The 25654-nt window shown below is 34.5% G+C and overlaps 1 protein-coding gene across 1 annotated transcript in view; it reads right to left on the reverse strand.

Moving 5' to 3' along the window:
- Positions 1–25654, reverse strand: part of USH2A (usherin) — a 410836-nt gene that overhangs the window by 333038 nt on the left and 52144 nt on the right. Inside the window, exons 4-11 of the mRNA XM_072035514.1 lie at positions 23805–23940; positions 22738–22801; positions 19806–20100; positions 18311–18495; positions 15963–16184; positions 14556–14649; positions 6464–6659; positions 5507–5637 (exon numbers count right to left, since the gene is read on the reverse strand). Coding sequence (XP_071891615.1) covers positions 5507–5637; positions 6464–6659; positions 14556–14649; positions 15963–16184; positions 18311–18495; positions 19806–20100; positions 22738–22801; positions 23805–23940 — 1323 coding nt within the window. The remainder of the gene's footprint in view (positions 1–5506; positions 5638–6463; positions 6660–14555; positions 14650–15962; positions 16185–18310; positions 18496–19805; positions 20101–22737; positions 22802–23804; positions 23941–25654) is intronic.

Genomic DNA, 25654 nt, shown 5'->3' on the forward strand with positions numbered 1-25654 from the left:
AGTTGTTCAAATTAAAAATTTTTCTGATAATATAGACATAGGGGTGCCACAGGTTTTATAGCATGGAAATCTACATCAAAACAGGTAGAACAAACCACTTCTATAACCACTGCTGGAAACTGCAGTGTCATTGATCATAGTGTTAGTAATTAATGTTTAAAGATTTTGTTAACCAAGATTTCACTAGTGATGCACTGGAGATATTATTGACCTTTCCCCTCCCCTCTAACTCCCCATTTCAAAAGCTATCTGTCATTTAAAGAAATAGATTTTAATTATGCTGGTTATAGAAGAGTTGAAAGTAATCTGTTCTCCTGTTGTTTACTCTTGACAGGCCTGTATCTGACCCCAGCAGTAAGCAGATGGAAACAACTTGTCTATTAATGTGACCATCTTGGTACTAACAAACTTATAAAATATATCTGTTTAGACTGTTCACTATGAAAACGAGTCTAGCACAACATTACAACCAAGTTGTGGTTAACTTGGGACCTCATGATTACAATTGCTATTTGATACAGAAAATCACTGATGCTGAGTTAGCATACAATCCCTTGTGTCACTTATAATTTATGTATGAAATACGCATTAGTCCCATATCCTTGAATCTAAATGGTTATAAAAGGTATGCAAGCAATTTCTTCCTGCACAAATCACAGCTATAACATCATTGTCCTTAATCAGGAAGCAGGCTACTCAAGATTTCTAACTTTTACATGCACAGAACAGTTCACGCTGCTTTAGACTACATTGATAGAATTCTTTAATTGGGTGACATTTTAATGTAACTCATCATATCTAGAATCAAAAAATCAAAGAGAATTCTATTCAAGAACTCTCTTGAAAGGGTTGTTAGACACTGGAACAGGCTGCCCAGGGAAGTGGTGGAGTCACCATCCCTGGAAGTCTTTAAAAGATGTTTAGATGTAGAGCTTAGGGATATGGTTTAGTGGGGACTGTTAGTGTTAGGTCAGAGGTTGGACTCGATGATCTTGAGGTCTCTTCCAACCTAGAAATTCTGTGATTCTGTGATTTACTCTTGACCAATAGAGAGGCACCTTCCCTCAACCAGCTGGCAATGACCTAATGCTCATATTTGGAGACCCATGGGTATATTTAGGATCTTCACTAAATTCTCACTGTTCAGCCTGCCATTGCTGCCTTTGCAATGGCACCAGTTTCCATGTTCTTCTTTCTTGATATAAATTCTAATCATACATTTCTCACCACCTTCTAACCTGACACAAATCTGGAAAGGACCCCAGCATCCTATTGCCTGCAGTCTCAGGAATTGGGAAGAGAGGAGCAAGAGGGTTGAGGATTTCTGTCTTCTTTTTATTTGGTTTAAGAAATTAGAACTGTAGGATGTGCTGACTCACACAGATAGGTTAATGGTCTGACCACCAAATACCTGTGAATATTCTTGGAGCGTCAGCTTTGGCAACTACAAATTGAATAAGCCACAATAATGAAGTTCCTTTTTACTCTCCTACTCTCTTCTTGTTGTCACTTAAGATGACTTTCAAAAGTCATTTACTTTCTACTACAACTGCTCAAAATGTAAAATGATGTGTTTTCTCTCTGCCCATGATACTCCAGAGGGTGGGGAATGGGACCAATTCCCCTAAATAACTTGACAAAATATCACAGAAAAGCAGCATTTCCATGGTGCAAAGCCACTCAGAAATGAAGCCATGGCATTATTTGACATAAAAACCTCCTTCTCCTTCAGCTTATGTTATCAGTAAGATTAAAGCCCTTCCATGAAGGGAAATCCAAAACTCAGAAAACAGTGTTTCATAACTTGATTTCCTGTGGTCTCCATTAGCCAGTATGCACATGAGCTGTTCATGTAGTACTTTAGTACATGTAGTTCAGTACATGTAGTACTTGTTCATATTTGCATCCTTTATATTCCCTTTTCTGTTCAGTATACCTGTTGACTGAAGTGCCCTTAATTAGCTGCTTTACCTGATGTTCTTTCCTTTATAGCTTATAGTTCAGTTATTTATTTTCAATCACAATAAATTGATTGAAAATATGTAGGTGGAAAAATGAAAAGAGAGGAATGCTCATTCAAATTTTGGAATCAAAGAATTTTTCAACTCAGAAACAATATCCATCAAAAAAATCTATATTGGTTTAAAATATATATACATACACAGATACTAGCTAGATTTTCCATTATACTTTAGAAAAAGCATTCAAAATTGAGGGAAATGCATGAAGAATTTCAAAAGAGCAATATTTATGAAGTATACAGAAAAGTTGTATCTGAAGCCTGTTCAAAAGCTGAATTGATTACACCAAAATCTGTTTCCGTTTCACGCCTCAGCGAAAGGAGTAACTATCATTTAAGCTTTAAGTAACTATCATTAAGCTTTAGAAAGGGTTTTCTTGCAGCGTGAGAGAATATACCCACCACAGACACAACGTAATTAAACATTTGAAACTCTGGCCAATATCTTCTGCAGTAAAGCACAGCTTCTTTGCACCAGTAAGTACATGATACATATTTATCTGCATGTCATAAGTAAACTAAAATAAATAAATAAATAAAAATAAAAAAAGGAAAAAGATCAACAAAAGTTGAGTAAAGAAAGATGTCTAAATTCACTGAGTTCAGACTGGTATTCCCAAAGACTAAGTAAAAGCAATAGCAGCACTTTCAGCTCTGCCCAGAAACAAATGCCTTGGAAAAGAGTGCTTTTTTCATGCCATTATATATGGCATATTATAACAGAATCATGAAAGGACTACAAACTGCTGTGCCTGATTGAATATGTAAGCATTTGTAGAGCAGTCTGGGTAAAAAACAGCATAGGAAAATGAGTCAAGAATTGTGGTGTAAGGGCCAAAAGAAATTAATCTCCAGCTCCCTATACAGAGCAAGAATGATCACATCAGCAGTATTCTGGTAGAATTTTCTCATGTGTGAATGGTTAGGGAGAATGGAAGAAGGCAGCCAATTCTTCTTTCAGTCTCATAAAGCAGGCATCTCAAATAATTCATTTGGACTTTCAGATGGTTTGAAATATTTTGTGCCAAAAGTTCACAAAGAGGGTACAACCAACGGAAATCTTTTCTGTACCGACTGGATGCCAACAACCAGCACAAAAGTGGACAAATATCACAGGCTGTAGCAATTCTCTCTCTCTCAAGATAGGACTCTCTGCAGAAAGAGTAAGGCACTACTCATGGATGTGCTGCAACGCCACTCTTCTAAAGTCCTTCTCATTGCTATAAGCTGTAAAGTTACTGTTTTGAAGTTGTTACGACATTAGTTTGCACTTTAAAATACAAAATGATATTACAGACTAATCTGTAAATCAACATGATCTACAGATATATGAGAACTGAGAACCTATGCGAGTGACAAATGCCATATACATGCATGTATCCCCTACCAAGGACAGGGTGAAACAGATGAATAGAGCAGGCATAAAGTTTTCAAAAACAAAGAACTGAGATAGGAGTAACAGTATTACAGTAAGTTCTTCTCCTCATCCTGTAAATTATCTATGTTAATATTAGTTACGTTTGATGACTAAGTATTTTTTGAGAAATAAATAAGTTATTTTGTGGTTCTATGGATCAATTTTGAAACCCTGTACCTCTTGGAACTTAGTGACATAAGTGGCACTTTGCAGGAAAAAAAAAATCCTTGATGAACTGCAGAAAATGGTAAATTATGCAGTAAAAGTGTACTCTGCACCATTTTTGGCATATTTCCTTGAAAATTAGCATTGTGACGTGACAATTAATTTTCATGAATAGGGTCCTCATTCCTTATGATTCTATCTTCCACAGGTCAAATTTGGAAATACTTCCTTCAATGATGCCTTCCTATTTCATGTAATTCATTTCAGCTTTTAGTCCCCAGCCTTATTAATCTATTCTTTAATGCCTCTTAATCATTTCTCCCTGCACTGCTGCTAATGCAGCAGTTAACTGATGCTTTATTGAGCAACAGTCTCCCCCATTTTTCCAGTTACATCTCCCAGTTCATATTTTCAGTCAAGCTTCATCATTAACTTTTAAAAAATATATTTTACTATCAAATTAATGACTTCTTAAGTTTGTAAACTACTCCTCTACTAGTTATTAATCACAGCTAAAATTTTTTCAGGTTAACATTTAGTCAAAAACCATGGACACGGAAATCAACTTTTGCTGTCTTCCCTATACCTTACAAAAGTTGTTCTTATGCATCTACATTTTACAATATTTTTTTTTTCTTTTTTCCCCCTCATTTCTGTGATGCTGGCAAAAAGTGTCATTTCCAGAAGACAGAAAATTATAAATTATTTTTTGTTTGTAACACGGGATATTTTTCAAAACACATTGTGGTAAATTTGCATATCACTCAGCATATCATGTGAGTCCTAGAAAGTGCACTGAGTCTAACTGGACATGTATTTGTGCTACTGTAACAGCAAGGATTAAAATACAACAGTATCCACAAAAGCTTGCTGGTAATAAAACGCAAATAACAACAAAGTACATCATACAAAAAACATTAAACATAATTCTATGACAACTTTGAGAAAAAGTGAGATAGGAAATGTAGCAACAATCTGAAAGTCTATCTTTTCTCCCTAAAGATCAAGCTCTGCCTCACTCCCCTTGACAATGTTTTTAAAATACATTTCAGACAAAGAAGCAACTGCATCTCTATTCCCTACAAAACTTTTTGCAACGAAGAGGACATATGCAATTAGAACATGAACTACAACATATTTTTACTGCATATTCAAGGTTTCAGTCTTGGGAGTTTTCCTGTTTGTTTGGTTGTTTTCTTTTAATATCCATACACAAAGGAAATCCACAAACAAAATTTCATAAAATGTATCTAGATTTAGCCCAATGATGTATCATTCTTATCTTCTCACTAAACATTATTGTAACAGGCATGCAGTAGGTGTTTTGAAAGCTACAGTTAGACTTATGATCAGGCCTTTATTGTCAATGAGGTCCATAGACTTTAAAAGCATATGACAGCTTTCTTTTTTCAGTGTCACTTGGTATGTTTCATATATCTCTGTTTAATGGACTTTAGGAACTAAATGGGAGATTAATTCTTGTCTGTATTACAAGGAAAACTATCTTAATCCTAGTTCATTTCAGGATCATCTTATTGACTAAATTGTAGAAATCTGCTAACAATTTTAAAACAGTAGCAAGACCTTGAAAAATAGTAAAAACTGGATGTCTTGACATTACTGAATGCACTAGTACTTCCCAGTACTCCAAAACTAAAATTCAATTCTGAAAATTCATACATCATTTTTAATATCTGTTGCTGGTCTAGATGAACAACTCTGCAATGGTAAGTCTCAAATAGTGTTTTCTTGGCTTTCATTCTCTAATTTTAGTCAATTATTATTTTTGAAAAGGCTGAACTTAACCAATTTTTATAAAGTAGTTACCATCTAAATATACTTTGTAATCTTACTGATTATCTAATTAAAACATTTTGACATTATTATATACTTAGGCTACTTACATTATCACACAGGAGGCTCTTATTTTTGGTGCCTGTTGCATAACAGTCACAAGGTTTGCAAACATCAATGGCTGAAAGATCTGCACCTGCTTGTCTGTAATGGAAATCCTTGCACAGCTCACAGTTTCTTCCTGCATGAAGGAAAGGTTATGCATTATGGCTTCCAATTCATTAAAATTAGCTGTATAATTCAAAATTAAAGACTCTATTCCTTTGAGAGAATTCTATAATTTTCAGGACGTCCATTTTAATGCACCTTTCATCTCTACCTGCCAATTTAGTGATCCAGAGCATATGAAACAATGAACCTGTTACAAACTATGTTTTACTCCATTAAACTTCCATCTGTTATATAATACCACACTTATATAAAAGCTGTGCCATGCAAATACCTATATGTTTTTCGGAAAAATTATTGTTGAACCTGAAACTTTCCCTTTTTTCTCCTTAATACAAAAAGCCAAGAAAACTTACACAGAAGACTGTTATAAGAATGTTAAAAATAAAAAATATTCAAAAATACACTATTTAAACTGAATGCAAACCCTTACTAAATAAGCAAGAAGCTGACATTAGGGCTAAAGTTGACAATTTTTTTTTTTTTTTTTCCATTTTATCTTTGAAACTGGTTTGATTGGATAGCCTTGATATTCTGGATTAAAATGCTCTAGCACATGCAATGGAACAAGCTTTAAAACAGTACACTGTAATAATTGAAATGTCTTTTGCATGAAAGATTTTGTACAAGATTAAGTTAAATTTAAGCAGTATTTTCCTGTAGATTAAATATTGCCACTATTGTTTGTAAGTAATGCTTTACCTGGACACTTGAAAAATAAATATACATGCAATTTTTCTGGAATGTCAGCCATTGCGTATTACTAATTTCAGCTGAAACAAGACTTACCCCAAAAGTGACAACAGAACAAGAAATCAATTCTCATTTTTGTGACTTACCAGCTGTGTTGTGTTGACAGTTATCACAGACTCCACCACTGCCTCTGTAGTATTCCTGAGGAAAAGGGTCTATTGCTAAGTCATAGTGGCAGCTTTCTGCATGGCCATAACATTGACAAGGTTTGCAATTATAGGCATGAACTTGGTCACCCGGGCGAAAAGGCTTGTCATTGTACAATGGCAAACAGTGATCACACTGAAATAAAATAAAAAAGACCATTGTTTTATACTTAGAAGAAAACTGTTATACTCTCTACATTAATGGTTTGTTATATTTGCTTTTTCTCCATTTATGTATTACAAATATTGGTGCTACACCTTAAATACAAGAAGTGAGAAGGCATATAGGGAAATAAATTCATCTCTAATCTTCTTAAATTATTTTAAGAACAAATTAAAATCAAAAAAGGTGGACAGAAGGAAAAAAAAAATCTATTCAGATACTCAGCATAGGCTAACATCTGGAAATTCAGATCTTGTTAAATCTCTAAAGACACAAAATTGTGACTATCATGTTTGAGGTACAGAAAATTATATTCACCTAATGCATCCTGCTGAGTTTGTCACGCCTTTATCAGGACACAAACCACATTTAACTTTCAGACCTTCTGTGTTTAACTTTTTTTTTTTTTTTTTTTTTTTACAATGTTCTCATATATATGTCACAATCCTTCGTTCACCAATTCTCAACTCTGCATTTGTCCGAAGCATAACTTTTGAGATTTTCAAAGGTATCTACAGAGTTCAGGTTACAATTTTTGGCCACCGTGTGAAATGGATAGGTAAATTCCCCAAAAACCTTTGATAAATCTGAACAAGGTCCAGAAGCAGAGTAACAAAAAATATTAATTCTTGGGAAAGCATTCTTTTTTTCCATAGGATAACACTAAACCCCACAAGAACATTTATGTCCTTATCCTCAGTTACATCCATTCCCTTCAGAAAACATGTTAAGTATGTGGCTTTTCCCATGGACAATAACAAACATCTTTTTGATATACAGTATCTGAACTAGTCACCATCTGTGAAAACAAATTTCTAAGAAAACACATTATCTGAAGATATATGTTCAAAATACCTAGCTATCTTGGCCCAATTCTTTACTTAAATATCACGATTAAAAACTTATTTCTACTAATGAATTCAGAATTCAGTATTTTTGACTAAAGTTATGATAAAAAACTTTATCAAAATTCCCAAAGCTGTCACATTTATGCAAAGGTTGCCAATAACTTCAGACAAAGGCTTTATATGCCAAGTTCCTTATTAATCACTGAGAATGCTGAGGACAGTGCCTCTGAAGAAATATTCAACAGATAGACAGCAAAAAGTACTTCAGACAGCAAAGGTAACAATAAATTAAGGCTTACAACAGATGTTATCAAACAGTACTTTATACTCCACCTTTACAAATTTTCTATCCAACTGCTTATCTCTGGGTGGCATTTTTTTTCTTCCTTTCTTTCTTTTTTTTTTTTTTTTTTTAAAAAAAAAAAAAAAGCACTGTTATGTAGAATTTATTCTTTTTTTTTTTCCTAATCTGTGTAGGAGTTACCATATCATACCCATCAGTCAATGTTGAGTTGCAATAACCAGTATATGTACAAACGTATAACATATATTATACTTTGTATATGCTTTTTTAATATACATGCCATTATCTGTACACAGATTTAAAAATCTGCTGAAGTGAGATGTGCTATCAAAATTAAAATGCCACCTTCTCAGACATTTTGGAAGACTATGCTGTCTTCAAAAATCTGTTTCATGCAGCATCCATCTGTGTTTCTTCAAGCTGCCCCATAAATGTTGACTATAATAAGGAAGTTAATCACATACTATTTTTTCCTTCTTACAAGATCCCAGTCTGTACCCCAAATAGACAGCATGCTTTCACTACATTAAGCTTCATTAAACAAATAAGTATGGCTTCTAGGCAATATCTATTCCAGTGTAGCTTAGTCCTCTTCTGAAAACAGTTGTCTGAATTTCCTCATGGCTTATTCACAGCATCCTTATTTCAGCATTTGACTACTTGTCAAGAAAGCATGTTAGCCAGTGCTTTGAACTGTATTTGTGTCTTGTGAACTCCCCAGAGGTTTTAAACTCAAAAAGCCAGGTTTGAGTAGGTAAAAAAAAAAAAAAAAAAAAAAAAAAAAAAAAAAAAAAAAAAAAAAGCTAGAACATTCTAAATGACTTTCCGCCTGGGGAAGACAGCAGAGCAGAAATGAAGGAAGTCTTAAAGTATTACAGGGTCATATCATAACACTCTGGGTACCTTGAAAAGATATTTCTAATGACTTTAGAAACTAAGTGCAGTCCTTTAAAGAGGGTTTACAAATACCATATGCCGAATAGCATTTGTAGCATTTGGAGAAAAGATACTACTGCTGATTTGCAATGGCAAAGTGGCTGGTAAAGAACTTAACTGGCAACGTAAGAGTTGCCATTTTGAATGCCAAATGCCAGTAACAGAATACAATAGAGCACTGGTACGGATATTCTCAGGCAGTATATTTCTATTCAAGTTCTCTTTCATCCATGCTTTTTTTGGTGAAGTTGAATGAAACTGCACTGAATCCTACAAAATCAAAGCATATGCAATCATACTAATTCTATCAGGCTGCTCATTAAATTAATTTTCCAAATTTTCCAAATTAAAATTGGAAGTTACTTTCAAATCAAGTATTCATACCATCTAACTCTCTTCTAGACTCCAATGGGACTTTAGTAAAAATTAAAAATGAGAGGGAAAAGAGATGTTTTACTATTGATGAATTTGGTATGCATTCTGTTTTACTGACTTGCTTGCTTTGTTTTTCTGACTTGCTTGAGATATTCAATTCTAAAAGCTGTGTTTATTACACCCTCTCTCCACCTTGTCTATTTGGAATAACACTATAAATTCCATTCTCCTGTAACATTACAGAATGATGTTTGATGTAGCCACACTACACTTACTAGCTATTCTAGATTTGTTTTTTCTGAGGAAACTGTTGCATGGGATTTTTTATTTTTTTATTTTTTTAATAATACTTTTACTGGAGTAACAGGAAAAAAAACAGTGGCTATCACTTGGCACTCACAAGGAATACAGTACAAGTCATACAAATTCAATAAATATACACGCCACTATGACTTACAACAGCTACCCTCGTCAACAGAGAAGCACCAGCCCACTTGTCTCTCAATTTTCCTTCACATTAAATGAAATACATATCCTACAGCGTGGATAAGCCGCTAAAAATCATTTTCAGACTGGAACAGCCTTCTAAACTTCTGAGAAGTAACAATGACAGCCATAATGCTAGATAGTATCTATGACATCATATCTCTTATTTAGTAAAACTTACGAACCTCAAATGAAACTGTATTAAGGGGTAATGACTACTTCACAGTTCCGTTGGCATGTCATCACCAGTGCAACAAATCACAAAGTATCTGAGACAGGATCAAGTTTTTTCACTATTTCAGCAATGCTTGTACACAATTGTTTTAGAAGCCTGAATCTCTGAACTGTGAAATTACACCAGTTTTCTAAGGATGGATTCATGGACAAACCCATAACTTCCACAGGCATGTCTGAAGTCATTCAAAGTTTTAAGGCATGCTACTACTGGATGAGGTTTCTTTTTTCTTTTTTTTGGTCTAGTTTTCTAAAACTCCAGTCAGCCATCTGTTTTATTTCTTTTCATTTTATTCTGATATAACCGCTTTCTCCTCAGACCTCTCTTTATACATAAATTATGGCACAGAGCTTACCAAAAAGTTTTTTGTTTGTTTGTTTTTGTTTGTTTTGTGTTTGTTTTTTTTTGTTGTTGTTGTTGTTTTGTTTTGTTTTTGTTTTTAATAGTTTGCTTCCTTCTGTAAGCTAGAAATCTGTCATCAAGTGACCACTTACTTTAGTTAATATTTATAGCTCCTCAGGTACTATGTATCATTAATTCCTGACATGATGATACAGGCTGAACTTTAACTAAGATTTAGATAGTTTCTTCTGCACCAACATAAAAGAGCTTAGTTATCTGATATTTGGTAAATCAACAATGCCAATTTTCAGACAGCAGATGTTTAATATCATTAATTATTTACACAGGAAACTCGTAAGACTTTTCTGTATCCACTCACACTCTCACATCCATTCATACTTTTTCCAAGCATGTATCAGAGTTGTTTTCTTTCTTTTAAATTCTACTGTCTCTTATTAAGATTTCTATAACTATATAAAAATTTTCTATTACCTTTCTTCAAGATCAATTTAAAGGAGGTTCTGAGTTTGTAAAGAAAGGCTAACCTTGTTTGATTGCTCTGTTTTTTCATGTACTCTTTCCAACTTTTTATATCACATCATGGGAAGCATTAGAGCATATACTCACGTCTATAAATTAGTCTTTGCATATAAACGTTATAGGACTCTACTCTTGATGGCCCAGTTTCCATTTCTATAAGGCTGAACTATTTCCCAAAGTAGTGGCAAGGCATTTTCAGAACAAACCAAATGAAGAAGCTGAACATTTTTTCTCATGAGATGAGAGAGAAGTTCCATGAGGATTTACCTCCTCTTTTTTTCCAAATCTGGTCCCTTAACTTCTTCAAGTCATTCTTAAGCATTCCCTTCCCTTTTTCCTATTATCTCACAATTCATTCCAACATCAGGTCTTCATCAAAACAGAACACTTAAAAGGATTAAAAAAAAAAAATCCCATTTCATAAGTTAAAGAGTTCATAAAACAGTGATGAAAATAATTAAACTAAGATCTTCACTTTAACAAACTATGTAAGTTTTCAGTTCCTGTTGCACTTTGCTGTGCAACAACTATCCAGATGTATACGCCAAATAAATTTAATACCGTAATTTTAGCTATATTAATTGTAAATGTGACAAGGACAGACTCTACCATATGTTAAGAACTTGTTAAGGGATCTCATATTTATGGCCCAAAATACTCTAAAAAAAAAAAAAAAAGTGTTTTTTTTTTTATACCCACTCAGTTGTGGTGACTGACTTCTAGCACAGGATGAAAGTTAAAAGACTGTTCATGGTGGAATTTCTTCTCAAATATTTGCCACCCTTTCTGAAAGGAAGGTTTGTATTTATAAAGTACCTTCACCAAATTCTTAACTGACATTCAATATAAATTCTTAACTTCACTGGAGTGGGAGCCTGAAAAACACAGGTATAAGCCTATGAAGCAGTTTTAATCAAAAAAACATGTTAGTCAAAAAACATAATCGATTTTGTTTCTGCCTTAAACATTTGCCTTATGAAAATCAAAACCTTGAAGATGTTTAGAATTTATCTAAATCTCCTGTAAAATGCAAAGCAGTGATATATTTGCAAATACTTATTCTATTTTATTACTAATTCTTCTTTATTTCATCTTCAGGCAATACTGACATTATCATTACAGAATGAGAAAAATAATTAAACAACATCCTTATTCTAACCTGAATGAATATGATTAACTCAAGCATTGAAATTATAGTTACAATGCACATACACCAAATCAAAAATGACACTCACTGGAATAACCCATTAACAATGACAGAAAATATCTGATAAAGCAGATAAATCATTAAAATATATTTATTTTCACAACATATATTTATTTTCACAACAGTCCTGCAGAGTGCTTGGTGAACTTCCAGATTTATTAAATATTTATAATTAATCCTTACAAAGAAACATTTCACAATGTGTGTTCTAATTAAAGAGACACTGTCAGTTTGATTTTTTTTTCTAATTTGACCCTTCTAAAAACTTCAAATTTCTGTGTAAATCCCTTTTTGACTGCAGATCTTATTTTATACATTTCAGTTTAAGAAAATAGAAAAGTACGTATAAAAAAAGTTACATGATCCTAAACACAATATCACATACACTCAGGTTAACATTTCATCTCTCCCAGCAAGCATAGACTGCTTGGCTCTGTGTTTTTTTGTTTGTTTGTTTTTCTCCCCTAAACATAGTTTCTCCTTTGTTACCGCTGTTGCTATTCTGAAACAGCTTCTTCATTTTTAGAAAGCCTATTTCCTACAGCCATAAATGCAGCAAGGAATACAACCTACTCATGACAGAAATCCAGCATTCAATGGGATCATGGGATTCAGTTCTTTGATGTAACTCATCTTTTCTTAACTTTTTTTTTTTTTTAAAGATAAATTGTTATCAGTATTAAAGATGGTGGAAACACTGAAATGTCTTTGGCTAAAATATTCACAGGTATCAGCAGATAATGCAGCAAGCACAGAACTCAATTGATACATCATTTTAAAGTTGACACTGACTTTGTATTACTACAAGAATGACTTGTACAGGAATTTATTTGTTCTGAATTAATGGAGAAAAGTGTGTGTGGGCTTCCCACATTCAACTCACTAATTTAAAGTTTATAGTATTGCTTTATTAAACTGTGCTTAAACTGTTCAGAGCCCTGTCTCAAAGCCACCATATCTAATGACAATCAATTTCATCACAGAGCAGAGAAAAACTGTATTATCCAGTTCACAAAATGCAATATGATTGCTATAAACTGTATGATATGCACTAAAGCTAGCAGTTATAGAAATAATATGGTAATTTATAATCTCCCGTCAGAAAAGAACCGCTGGGGTGCTGGTGGACAACTGACTGACCACAAGAATGCAATGTAATGTCCCAACTTTGTACTTATAATCAAGGAAAACATGTTACAAGTGCAATATTTCTTTGGATATTAAACAGGAAACTATTTAATGCACTTCATTAAGAAAATTAAAATTTAAAAAAAAAAAAAAAGAGCAAAAGCAATTGTTCTAATTTTTCAACCAAATAAGGCCTTCTGTTATCAGTAGTCTTCTCACCAGCACTTGCTACAGCAACATCACAGAGCAAGTCCCTGGTACTTTTCCTTTCCCTTCTCATAGATACCATCTCTCTCTACACACACCTAAAGCCCCATTTTCTATGGTTTTTAGGTCCCAAGAGCCCTTTTTGCACCACTTTTCATTTAATCTAAGGACAGAAACTTTTCTGTGAGGATATTTTTTAATTTATGTATCATGGTTCTGGTTTTGCTAAGTTGTACGTAAAAATCCTTCAACAAACACAAAGGTTATATAATTTACATTTACATTATTAATAAATGACAAACATTTATATTAGCTAGCTTTCCTCTTGAGAGGTCAACCACTCTGTTTCAGAAATTAAGTACAATCTGGCATCATTATCCTAAGGTATCCTCTACATATTTCTCTAGAAAACCATGACTTATACTAAAATCCCCATATTGATTCTCTCTGACCAAGACTTGTAAAATTAGGAAAATTAAGATTTTGCAACTTGTTAAGTTTCAGCTACATACTGTACCTCACTAAATCTCTCATTATTGAGAAATACTGTTATTAAGAGCACAGCAGTGGTAAGAATGTATTTTCTAGATTATATTTAGATTTTTTATTTAGATTTTTTCTTAAATATGGCCTTTAAGTTCTAGTTCCAAGAAGAGATTAACCTTAACATCTACTGTCTGAAAACAGTGCATTAAAAAGTAATATTAAATTTGTTCTTTTATTAGAACAATCATGTTGCTATGAATGATTATTTTAAGGACAACCAGATGTCATACGTAACTGTAAAAAGTATGGGTAATCAGCATTTCCTGTCCTTAAGTAAATAAGATCAAAACTCAATTTTCAGTTTTTTTAAACAACACTATCCAAATCCCTGGTTTAAATCAAAATATTCAGTAAGACCCCCCAGGAGAATGACTTCCAAATAAATATGTACAGGGAAGTCTCAGTGTTTTCTTAACTGCGCAGAAGACATTTAAAATCAAGTCTAAAATGTTTTAACCTTTCCTTAGATATATCTTAAAAAGTAACTGTACTGAAAGATTGCATTCTTAGCTGAATTCTGATAGACTGCTATCTACAAATGTTCCAAGTCTAAGAAGGTAAATCTATGTTACTGTTTTCTGCTGGATTAGGCAATTTTAGCCTAAATATTCTGTATTGGCTAGGACGACAGTAACATACATACGCACGCACACGTTCCCAGGCCTAAAATCACAGATTTGAGGCAGTTCATAGGTGAAGTGGATGAGACACTAACATTATTTCCTTCTGTATAGCTTTCCTTGACACACAGACATCTGTATGGTTCCATAGTTGTATCACAATTATCAGCATGGCCATGACAATTACACCTGAAAGAACAGGTAGTGAATTAAAAATCAAATATGTGAAACACATCTCTGCAACAATATATGTCATGAATATAATTTTATTTTTTAAAATAGTCCATTTTTTATTAAGAACAAATAAAACACAAAAGACAATGTTTAAAAGTGCAGTAACCTACAAAAAAAAAAAGACTTAATTGAACACATTTGTAAGTATCAAGAATTGATTTCCAAGAAGAAAAAAAGCCTGCATTAGAGCTACTGTTGCCTTATGTAACGTGTAATGAAAACATGTTAAATTAATGAAAACATATTCACTTTCAGTATATAATATGCATTTGTAAAATGGCATTTTTTTCCAATATTAAGCCCTACAGTGTGGCTATAATTTTTCAAGCAATCTTAACCATATCAAGCATAACTGACTAGATTATTTGATTTAATTTAAAATGTCTAGGTCCTATTAAAATAAAATATTCATAAACTATTAGTTAACAGACAATAACCACCCCACTCCACCTGAAGGGCTGCTTTTCTGGAGGCATCGTATCATTTTGCAAGCTACAGTTGAAATTATTTTATTGTGACACAATCACCAAAATTGTAGCTGTTGTAGTAAAAGGATTATCACAACGCATCTAAATCAATAATCAAAACATTACTAGTGTAGAAGAGCTTAAGGTAAATGTTACCTTTGATAGGGTGCTTTCTCTCAAAATGATCTCTACCAAAATAATTTCAGAAATAACACTTATTAACAAAAATCTGCACCATATGCTTCTTGGAAACTGTTTCATTGCCAAATTTCCATGTTATTTACAGGGCGTAATTAGTCCTTTCACAAGACAGCACACTTATCATATACAATGAAGTTGTCAGTCACAGATAATGTAACACTTTTACTGACAGCTGCCCAGTTTTAAATGGAAAACTGCAGCTAAAACAAAGAATGAGCTCTGTATTAAAACTGTTAAAATTGCCATGTCTGGGAATCTATAATGAAACTTGGAAGAGCTACTGAAATAAAGCATAAACCATGGTTTCAATCATAAGTCTTTGCTTAGAGGCATTGATAATTCCAAGGAAAGGAGTGCTTTTGACAGATTTGTGTAATAAGTATAATTAATTTTAAAATAATGCGTGAAGAAATGTTTAAAAAATCAGCACACCAGTTATTTCAAAACTGATGCACTGCTTCAGACCAAATTCCCTTCTCACCCATAAATGTAAAAGCAGAACAACTTGAAGAAATTTTAGGCATGTAATTACATATTTAATACAGCTTTAGTAGTTGGAGGCAGTGATGAGTGGGGTGGAAGAGTTATAGTAACACCTACCTTCCACTGACTGTAATTTCATTAACTCCATAGTATCTGTGCCTAAAATTTACCCAAGACTCATTAGTATGATACTGGCCACGGAGATGAATCCTCACTTGTGTAGCTTTTACAAATTCTTGGAGAGATGGAGTATTGTAAAAGTCATTATAACCAGGTCGGTGATTTGGTTCCGGAGTAAGAACACTAAAGGTTAGATTACCACGGGAGTATGGTGTAAATCTGTTTAAATAACAAAGAGGAAAACAAATGAAAATTTCACATATTTTACAGATTCCATCCCTCAGTATCTGCTTTCTCAGAGATGGTCTCCATGCTATAATAATTATTTATTTTTCTGAGGAAAATTCTTATGCAAGTTGATTTCTAGTCTAGTTTCTAGTATTCAAGCAGGGGAAAGGAAATGCCCTCTACGTGTCTGTTTTCCTGTTTGCCATTCTGTTCTCCAGACTTTAAGTTTCCAAGTGAAGGTAAAGCCTCTAAAAGGCAACTTCAAAATATGAATAAAGTGCAAGTGATAAAGTGACTTTTACACTAAATTAAAAAAAAAAAAAATTGTCTCTAAAAAACATGAGCTATGCTTGAACTACATAAGGAATTCATTCAGATGAGTAACATAATTAACATGCCCACATTGTTAATTATTTATCGGCTAAACACATTAAAAACATACAGAAACGGTTATACTTTGAGGTATTGCAGTCACTTACAGACATGGTACAAGGTGTAGAAATACAAACCTTAATCACTGTCATTTCCTCAAGATTACAAAAATTCCCATGAGGCACTAACTAATGTCGTCAGAAAACTATGAACCTTTGAGCCATGGCAAGGATTTCAAAGCCAAAGTCACTTGCCCTCTGTGCCATCTAAAGGAGTTCTGCCCAGAAGGATACAAGCACACTTGTGTCTAAAACTAGGACAGAACTTGGACACCTATCTCGGCACTTACAGGGTGAACTCCTCTTTGAGTACACTGAATACTCACCATTTGCAGGTGATGTTTATCTTTTAAACTAAGTTTTCTGCACATCAGACGAACCCAAAATCACTCATTCATATCACTTCTTATCATCATTTACAAGGGGATTGAAGGGGAGAAACAATGTCACTCATAAAACATTTATGGAAACAGTTCATAATTAACTCTTCTTTTTAGAAAATATAAATACACATACTTCTGGACTGAATAGGGCAAAACACATAATTTGGGTTATTTATCAAAGAATGACTGGCTTACTTAAAAAATTTCCCTTCTTCTCTATCCTCTGTTCCAAAGATCAGCAATAAAGCTTAAAGTTCCCTGCTGAAAACTGGTGTAACTCAGATGACCTAATGCTCTTCTCCTCAGAATACTGAACTCCTGGAGAACAGACAAAGATGCTGACACTTGAAAAGTCTTAGGAAGGCAGCAGAAGTGAAACAGCAAAAAAGCAAAACGCCTACAGCACCTGGTACTGTATTTTCTGACTGATTTCCAGCTGAGTACCAAACAAGCCTAATACTGACTGACACCTGAAATCGGGCAAGAGATGACACATTTGAATATCTGTAGTGGTATGGATTTAAATATATATATATGTTTGCACGTGTGTGCAAAGCTATATATATTAGTTATGTACTATATGTGTTATCTCCTATATTTATGTATAAGTGTTATAAATGCATTTATGTATAAATGTTAAATATATATGTTATAAACATTTAATTTTAAATTTGCACATGTTGTCTAGTAAAAAGGCTTGCAACATGTTTCTGAAATGTAACGATTTTTCTTGGACCTTCCCCCAGATTTTATTTTGGTTCTTGCTTAGAAAGATTATAAAGCTTAAAGATACATCTTTCAACCCATTTCTCATGTGTTTTGCTTGATTAGTAGTAAGGTTGAATGACTGGATTTTGTTCTTAAGCTTGCCTTCTGTCCTAAGCTCCAGTCCAACTTGCATACTCAGACATCAGAAGGAATACATTCATATTCACTAGATAGTTACAACCAATCTATTATATCAGTACCTTCCTTCACTCTTTATCTCAGTGTTCTGTAGTTCTACTGACAATAATAGTCCCACAAAACACAAGCATAAAAAATTTCAGAAATCTAACTCAAAAATAAGACAGTCAACTGTGTCACATTCCTCAATGTCTGAAATCTGATAAAAGTGACAGATGACCTTTTGGTGATCTTCAATTGAAAGGTCAGATTTGGAATCTTTTATTATCCCTAGCAGCCTATAATAAATGATTATACCAAATTAAAAGATTCTATCTCAGTCGGACATGGAAATGAATTGTGTCAGGATGTTACCTGTTCAAAGCATCTGTATTATGCAGATAATACCCACTCATACCTAGGAAGCTGGAGACAGTTGACGGAGTCTGGTTTTTCCAGAGACCCATTATTATGCATTCCAAAAATACTGCAGTTTTTAGCAAAATATTGCCAGTCTTCCCACTTTAGATCATCTCTTTTTTTCCTTTCAATTCTTATTGCTTCAGGGTGTGGGCTAAAGAACTGCAGTACAATGTAGAATACCTACAAGAAGATAAATTTATGAACTGATGTTAATGACTGTGTTGTAAAACAATGAGAATATAAACACTAATTTTTATTTCAATGTGACAATATAGTCTGTTTTATCACTTACGGGAAAAGAACAAATATTTCAGTCCATACATTCCAAATTAAACACAAACATAAACCTTTTTGTTGTTAAACAAGTTCTTTGATCTCTCAGACATTATTACAGAGCAACTGAGCTGTTGCATCAAAATTCTTCATTTTTTCTTGAAGACCATTTGAAATTGTACTACAAAGCCAAGTCCATGATTTGTTACTGTAATATTGATTTTGGCAAAAATGAAGAGCATAGCCTTGTATTGGCAAACATTTGATGAGCTGTTTGATGAAAAGTATTTTTTATTTTTATTTTTTAAAGCAATCTTCCTATTTTCAGCTTGGAATCCAATCTGATACCTGTGTTGTGCTGAAGAAGACTTCTTCAAGTATGCTGCTTATGTAGAAATTTGTATGTGTCAAATAAGCCAATTTTAAAATTTCACATATATCTGAACTGGCTTTTAAATAATGGTCTTTGTGCAGCCAAAACCTGCCATCATATTCTTTACCTTCTCCACATTAATGACAAATAAGGAAAAAAAAAAAAAAAAAAAAAAAAGCTAGGTAGAATAAGCATTACTAGTAACTGAAGCATTAACCTGACTCCTTTCTGTCAAAATACATGGCAAGTCGGTAGAGACCTTACTGTGAATCCAGCTCCACTACCAATGAGTGCCTCCTTCCAAGACTACCTGATGTTTGCCATCAGCAGCATAGTGAAGTGTTAGGTTGCAATGTAGCATCTTTAGGAATCTCCTCCCATACTGTTCAAGTGGCTAAACGCCACCTCAAGAATATCCACACAAGAGACTGTGACACAGATTTTTTTAAATTCCATGTGACTTCAGTTAGCTTCCTATCAGAACTCATACAATGTGCATCTAATATTTTAATAGATATTAAAATTGAAGCTGAAATTTACAAAAGTCAAGTTAAAAGACAGCAACCAATTTCTAAATATTGGTGTCTTCATACATATATTCACTCTGTTATATCTAATCCAGATTACTGCTTGGAACAGACAAGGCACATAAAAAAAAACTCCTTAACAATAATTATAATGCATTACTTCCTGCTGATAATGGAAGTTTTCTTCCTGTCCCCTTAATGGGGACATCTTATGCATCTTAAAGCACAAGATCTGAATTTCCCCCAAATTTTAAAGTATATAAGAAATATCTTTCTAGTTTGAATTTAATAAATAGCAAATGCAATCTTCTCATTACCTGATACTGTCCATTTTGTAAGTCTATTGTGATAGAAACACCACGATCTAGACCTACAGTATTAGCAAACACAGATGAAATCCAGGTGGTCCCAATGTCATCATCATTGATGTAATACAGAGGATGGGCTTCTGCATCCAGCCTCAGCACTCTGTCATTAGTAGTATCATCTGCACCATTAGGGATGCAGTACCTCTGTATCAAGGGGTGTACCCGGGGATGACTTCCAGGACAGCGGCACTCGGATTGGGTATGCAGATGAGGAAATTTTCCAGAGAATACTTCCAAAATGTCTCTGTCACGGCATATAAAAAAGCAATTACATACATGATAAAAAATGACAAGTGCCACTTTGTGCCTCAAGGCTCATAGATTAAACAAAATTCAACTTAGATTACTCTAGAAGCCCTAAGGCTTGGTTTCATCTCACATAAATGGGGCAATCATCTAGGAATCAGGCCACCCAGGGTCCCTACTTAATCAATGGCAAGCAGCAGGCATCTTCACAGGTGTGAAGAAGTGCTCTGACTTGTTTTCATTGCTCCAGACTACATTATATGGAGCTCCACGGACATACAGAGATGAGGGAAAAAAAGTTCCTTCCTAGGATATCTAAAGATAGATAGAATTATTCCAGCCCTAGATAGAATTAATCCAGCCCTAGATGCACAGAGAAAAAATGTGAAAAACTCTTATCAATATTTTATTATGGCATCACGTCTGATTCCACTCACTGATTTGGACACCGTTCTGAAGTATAACCATAGTATTGGCATATTATGAGGCACAACCACAGATGAATTGAATGTTCTCCCTCAAACCCTCCAGAAAGACCAGCTTGAGAAGTATTAAACTACACATTAGACAACACAGATAAAAATATTTTCCCTTTAAGCAACTCTAATACACATGTCCACTGATTTGACTACCCCAGTCTGGGATCATCCTAGTAGCTTCTTACAGCCTATATCAAAGTGATTACATAACTTCAGTTCCCATTGACACCAGCTATCCAAAAAAATAGGTAGGTAGATAGGTAGACAGGCAGATGAACAGATGAATGACATGGGCTGGTGGTTAGCTAAACCTTGATCTGCTCATTGCTGGTGTAAAAGGTTCTGGTGTGAGCCCAGAAGATATGAAATTTTTAAAATAAGAATTACTAATTTTCCCATGTCCCTATTTTCCAGGAGGAACATAATTTTATATACTCATTAAGCTATAAATACAAAGTAACAGGATCTTTCAGACAGCCATAAACTTAAATTAATTCATATGCAAGTAGGACTTGCGTGCACCGTTTATCCCACATAAACATTTTGAACCAAGTTACTTGCAGATATAAAACTGCATCAACAAAGTCATCACTAGTTCTTAACACTGTTAAAATACCTTATCTTTCAATTTTTAAACTGTATTCATTTCACTGACTTAAATTGTAGTTCAATGGATTTGACAAGTGTTGCTCTGAAAGAATATACAACCAACAAGATTTTTGTGCAATTTGGAATTCAGATTTGTATTAATACTTTAAATTCACAGGAGATCAGCTCATTGCAATGTCCTGCAGACATGTGAGCTCCTAGGAAACTGCTCTACATCTTATTGAAAGACTATCATTAAGTAGCCTTAAGGCCTGCGTTCACAAGCGTCGCTGAGCTTAGCCTACCCAGAAGCACCACACAGACTAATAGGACCTGACTTTTTCTGGCCAGCTTGAATTGACTAGATTAATCCAGCATGAGTTGGATAACAAAGGTAACATCTCTGTGTAACACACTAGGAAGGGAGGCTGGAGGGCAACAGAAATTGCAGTGGCAACTGTAATTTGGCCTCAGGGATGGAGGATGTCAAAGCAATTGGCCCAGGGCTGCATGGGCTGAGCTGGCAAAGTCATTGGAGGCTTATGGGGACAATCTAATATAGAAAGCAATGAAGAATTAAGACAATAGCCTCTTGGGATAGGGGCTTGGGGGGCAGGGAGGGTGTCAAGAATACCATGCATGGATGTCTGATACCATGAGAAAGCTAGAGGAAAGGAATCACTAAACACAGAAGCCAAGCTGTCAACCACTAAACCAGCATGTTGACTAGCTGGATTGCCTGTCCTCTTCTTCCTTTGAATTACTAGTTTTAGACTGGTGTAAACGGGGCTGGCCATCTCTCTTCTCTTCCTCTCCCCTGAGACTGAGGCATTTTTCCGTAAGTGCTTCTGAGAAGGTGGGAATAAAGACTGCACTTGACAAACAACTGCAGATTCTCACTGAAACCCATGACAGAGAGGTCTGCTTACCAGTAAGCCTTGCTGTAGGGGCTAAACAATTTGAGACAACTGTCCAGAAGCCAAGGACATAAGGATGCTGCCCAGCTGGGAACATAGCAGGCTTTATTCCTTCTTTTGGAGAATAAGGCAATACAAGGGGCACCCTGTCTGAAGTACTTTATGGAAGAAATTGCCCACAGCTTACATGAAGCTCTGGGGAAGCTTGACAAGTCTCATTTAACAGATCTAAGAACACATTATAATGTCAGAATTACGTTGAGTTGATAACACCAGAATGCTTATTGAAATCTAATAACTAGATCTAGTCTCTGCTAGAACATCTGCTAAGTCAGGTTGTAACAGGGACAATGGCAGCAAGGAAAGCATACATTTAATACTGAGTTTCACTACATATGCTTAAGCAACATTTCAAAAGCAAAATGTTTAAAAATATTTTAACTCAAGACTTTTCAGACTAAAAAGCAGGTTTGAAATGATGTCCAGTAAACTAGATCATCAGAAGCAATCACTTAAAGGAAACATATGAAAAACACCATACTCAGGGAAGTAAGCATATTGTCATTTATTCTCTCTTGTTATCACACTTCTTTTTTATATATATATATATTAAAAAAAAAGGTGTTTTTTGTTTGTTTGTTTGTTTTTTACCTGTTTGAAAGTGCCACTGGGTAAAATCGAAAGTCTTGCATTCTTCCAACAAATTGCTCTAAACCTAAGAAAATATACTGCAAGTAAATAATCAAATCCTGTTGAACAAAAGGCAGCTTTGCATTGCATGAAAGCACCTTTAATTCAGCACACAGAGATCTCTCTTGCACAATTACTCCTCCTGAATGAAACCATCTTGGATCTGGACAAAGCTATAGAGGGCAGTGACTTAATTTTTTGATAAAAAAGAATGATTTATAATAACTTTATAAGAACATTTTGTACCTATCTCTTTTCTGATTAGAGAGGTGGCACAAGGATCGGCTCATTAGACAGAAGTAATGAGCCAGTCCATGTGCCACCTCTAATTAGAGAAGAGATACAGTAGGTACAACTGTACCTATCAATTTATACAATAAAGATAAAAAGCATTTTAAAGTACTCCTCTCTTTATACATTTATTAGTTGTTGGGTATTCAGAATCAAAATCATAACAAAATACATTTCCAAATATAAGCATTAAGAAATGGGACACAGAATGACTTTCTTGCCCAAAAGCACAATAAAGTTGTTTAAGTGACATATAGTTATATTTAGGAGTTTGCTTCAAATTCTGCACATTCCTGAAGAGTTCTTACATTTGTAGAGCCAAGAATTTGTGGAGAGCAAGAAAACATCCTGAAGGTGTTCTGTAGTTATCATGTCATACTGTAGCACATATAAAATTCTAGATGTTGATGAAGAATAATGCTATCAACCATCACTAGAGGCTGAGCAGTTCTCATTCTGCTAGTGGTTTACATTAGCATTGATGAAACTGAAGAACATGAAGAGTCTAAAACATCTCTATTCCTGACTCTGAACAGGAATGTAGTCTAGTGGCCATGGACAATCCCATTCTGAAATAGTTTCATCTGTTTACTCAGAAAAGCTGTGATAGTAAATTAATAGAATGTGTCACTTTAGGGACTGGCATGTTGGACAAAGCAGAAAAACCTACCTATATGCAGTAACATCATGTTCTGAAATAGTTCCAGAGCATTCCACTAAAATAGTTTGAGATTTACCTGTGAAGCTTTGTCCAATTTGCAGTGTACCATCAGCATTACCATCTGCAACTGGTCCCACAAGAATCCTTGAATCAAAAGGTGTGCTGTCATCTTCCCAGCCATTCAAAAAGAAACTAATTCTGCTGTGATGCACCTATAGAATCAACAAAATGGGCAAATATCTTCGTTATGCAATCCTTTTGATTTCAGTACATGTATCTATCCTTGATTAACCATTAAGATTACTTCAACCTACTTGGCAGCATGCCTTTACCTGTGGTGCCTACTGAAAGTAGTTACCTCCTTTCTGTCCACCCATTAGCAATCCAATCAATAAGATCATTATTCAGATGCATAAACTATAAAATTTCTACAGTGGTTAAATCAAAGAATCTAGGGCACAGTAGATACAGATCTGGCAGGGAGGAGGAAGAGAGAAAAAAAGAGACCTCTGTTCCACAAGGTACAAGACTGGTTACAGCTACTTCACCACTTCAGGCCATGGGCACATGTTATAGCTGTCAGAGCTCTTCTCATACACATCAGCTCATACAGGCCTGAAGGGACCATCTACCATACACAAGATAACCAAATGCAGCACATCTCAGCCAGGCTTCGAACACCCCTCCAAAATGCCTCGCTGTCCCTGGCATGCTTCTTCTTACAAGAGCTGAAGGGAATGGTATAGGAACTGGCTACATCTGCTTTACACCCAGTGGGAAATTCCCTTACTTCAAGGGAACCCTTGGCTAGGAATATGTGCTCAGTTGGCACTCCAGGGTATTCTTTTCTGCAAGCATTCTCTTCCCTGCCACTTCATTTTAAATTTGAGCAAATGTTCATAGAAATACTTTATGGCATTCTCCCAGCTCCACAAAGTCACACAATGCTGAGCTTTTACAAAGTTTTTGTTTGTTTGTTTTTTTCATTAAAAATCCATGTTTATGTTACATAAAACTGGACAAAGTTAATAGTATAGAAGTGCCTTTTAGCCTTACATTTTATGGAATTCAATAATTTAATTTTTAAAAATACAGGAATAAGATGAAAATTGGAGTAATCATGGCTGTAGTTGGCCTCGCATTAATGAAGTTAATTACTGAAGCTACCTTCAATTTATTCAAAACTTTTGAACTCTACTGAATAGTTCACTTAACAAACTATAGATGCCTGGTGAATCGTGTCTATGGAGGTCAACTAAACCTAGAGTGCGTTAGTCTGTCTTGATACCCACTCTAATCAAATCAAAATAAACCTGAAATAATCATTTCCAATAAGAACAATAGACGTGTGAGGACAAACAGAAGGTTTACAAACCAGAATAATCTGTTTCAAAAAGAAAAGCCAGAACCTGAAAAAAAAATCAGTTTGAAAACCACAATATAAGCACTCAAAATGCTATTCCACCAATAAAGTGTTTCAAATTTCAGACCAAGATAAACAGACACGATTATCTATAAATCTCAGCTCAGATGATCATCATCAGTGCCTCAGGCAACACAAGTCTGTCAGTATTTTAAGAAAGAAAATATGAAATTTGATGGGGTTTCTTCTTTGTGTTTTTTTGTTTTGTTTTGTTGTCCCCCCTTTAGTTTCACAGCAAATTGTACAATGATTTTTTCTCCTTAAACTGCACTTTCAAACATATACATGCATGCTGAGCTTTATTGCTGTTTCCACATTCAGTCCATATTACCCAAAATAAGACAGAAAAATTTATTGTCCTTCCACTGATGGAAATTTGAAGGCTATTATCATAATTACTAAGCATTGAGATTTGTTCCAAAAGTTATTGCATATGAGTTTCACCACTCAAAATACATCTCTCCCCATTTTAAATTATCCTTTCTGTTGACACATCAATGACC

This window comes from Anas platyrhynchos, chromosome 3, assembly GCF_047663525.1.
Source record: "Anas platyrhynchos isolate ZD024472 breed Pekin duck chromosome 3, IASCAAS_PekinDuck_T2T, whole genome shotgun sequence".
Taxonomy (NCBI): domain Eukaryota; kingdom Metazoa; phylum Chordata; class Aves; order Anseriformes; family Anatidae; genus Anas; species Anas platyrhynchos.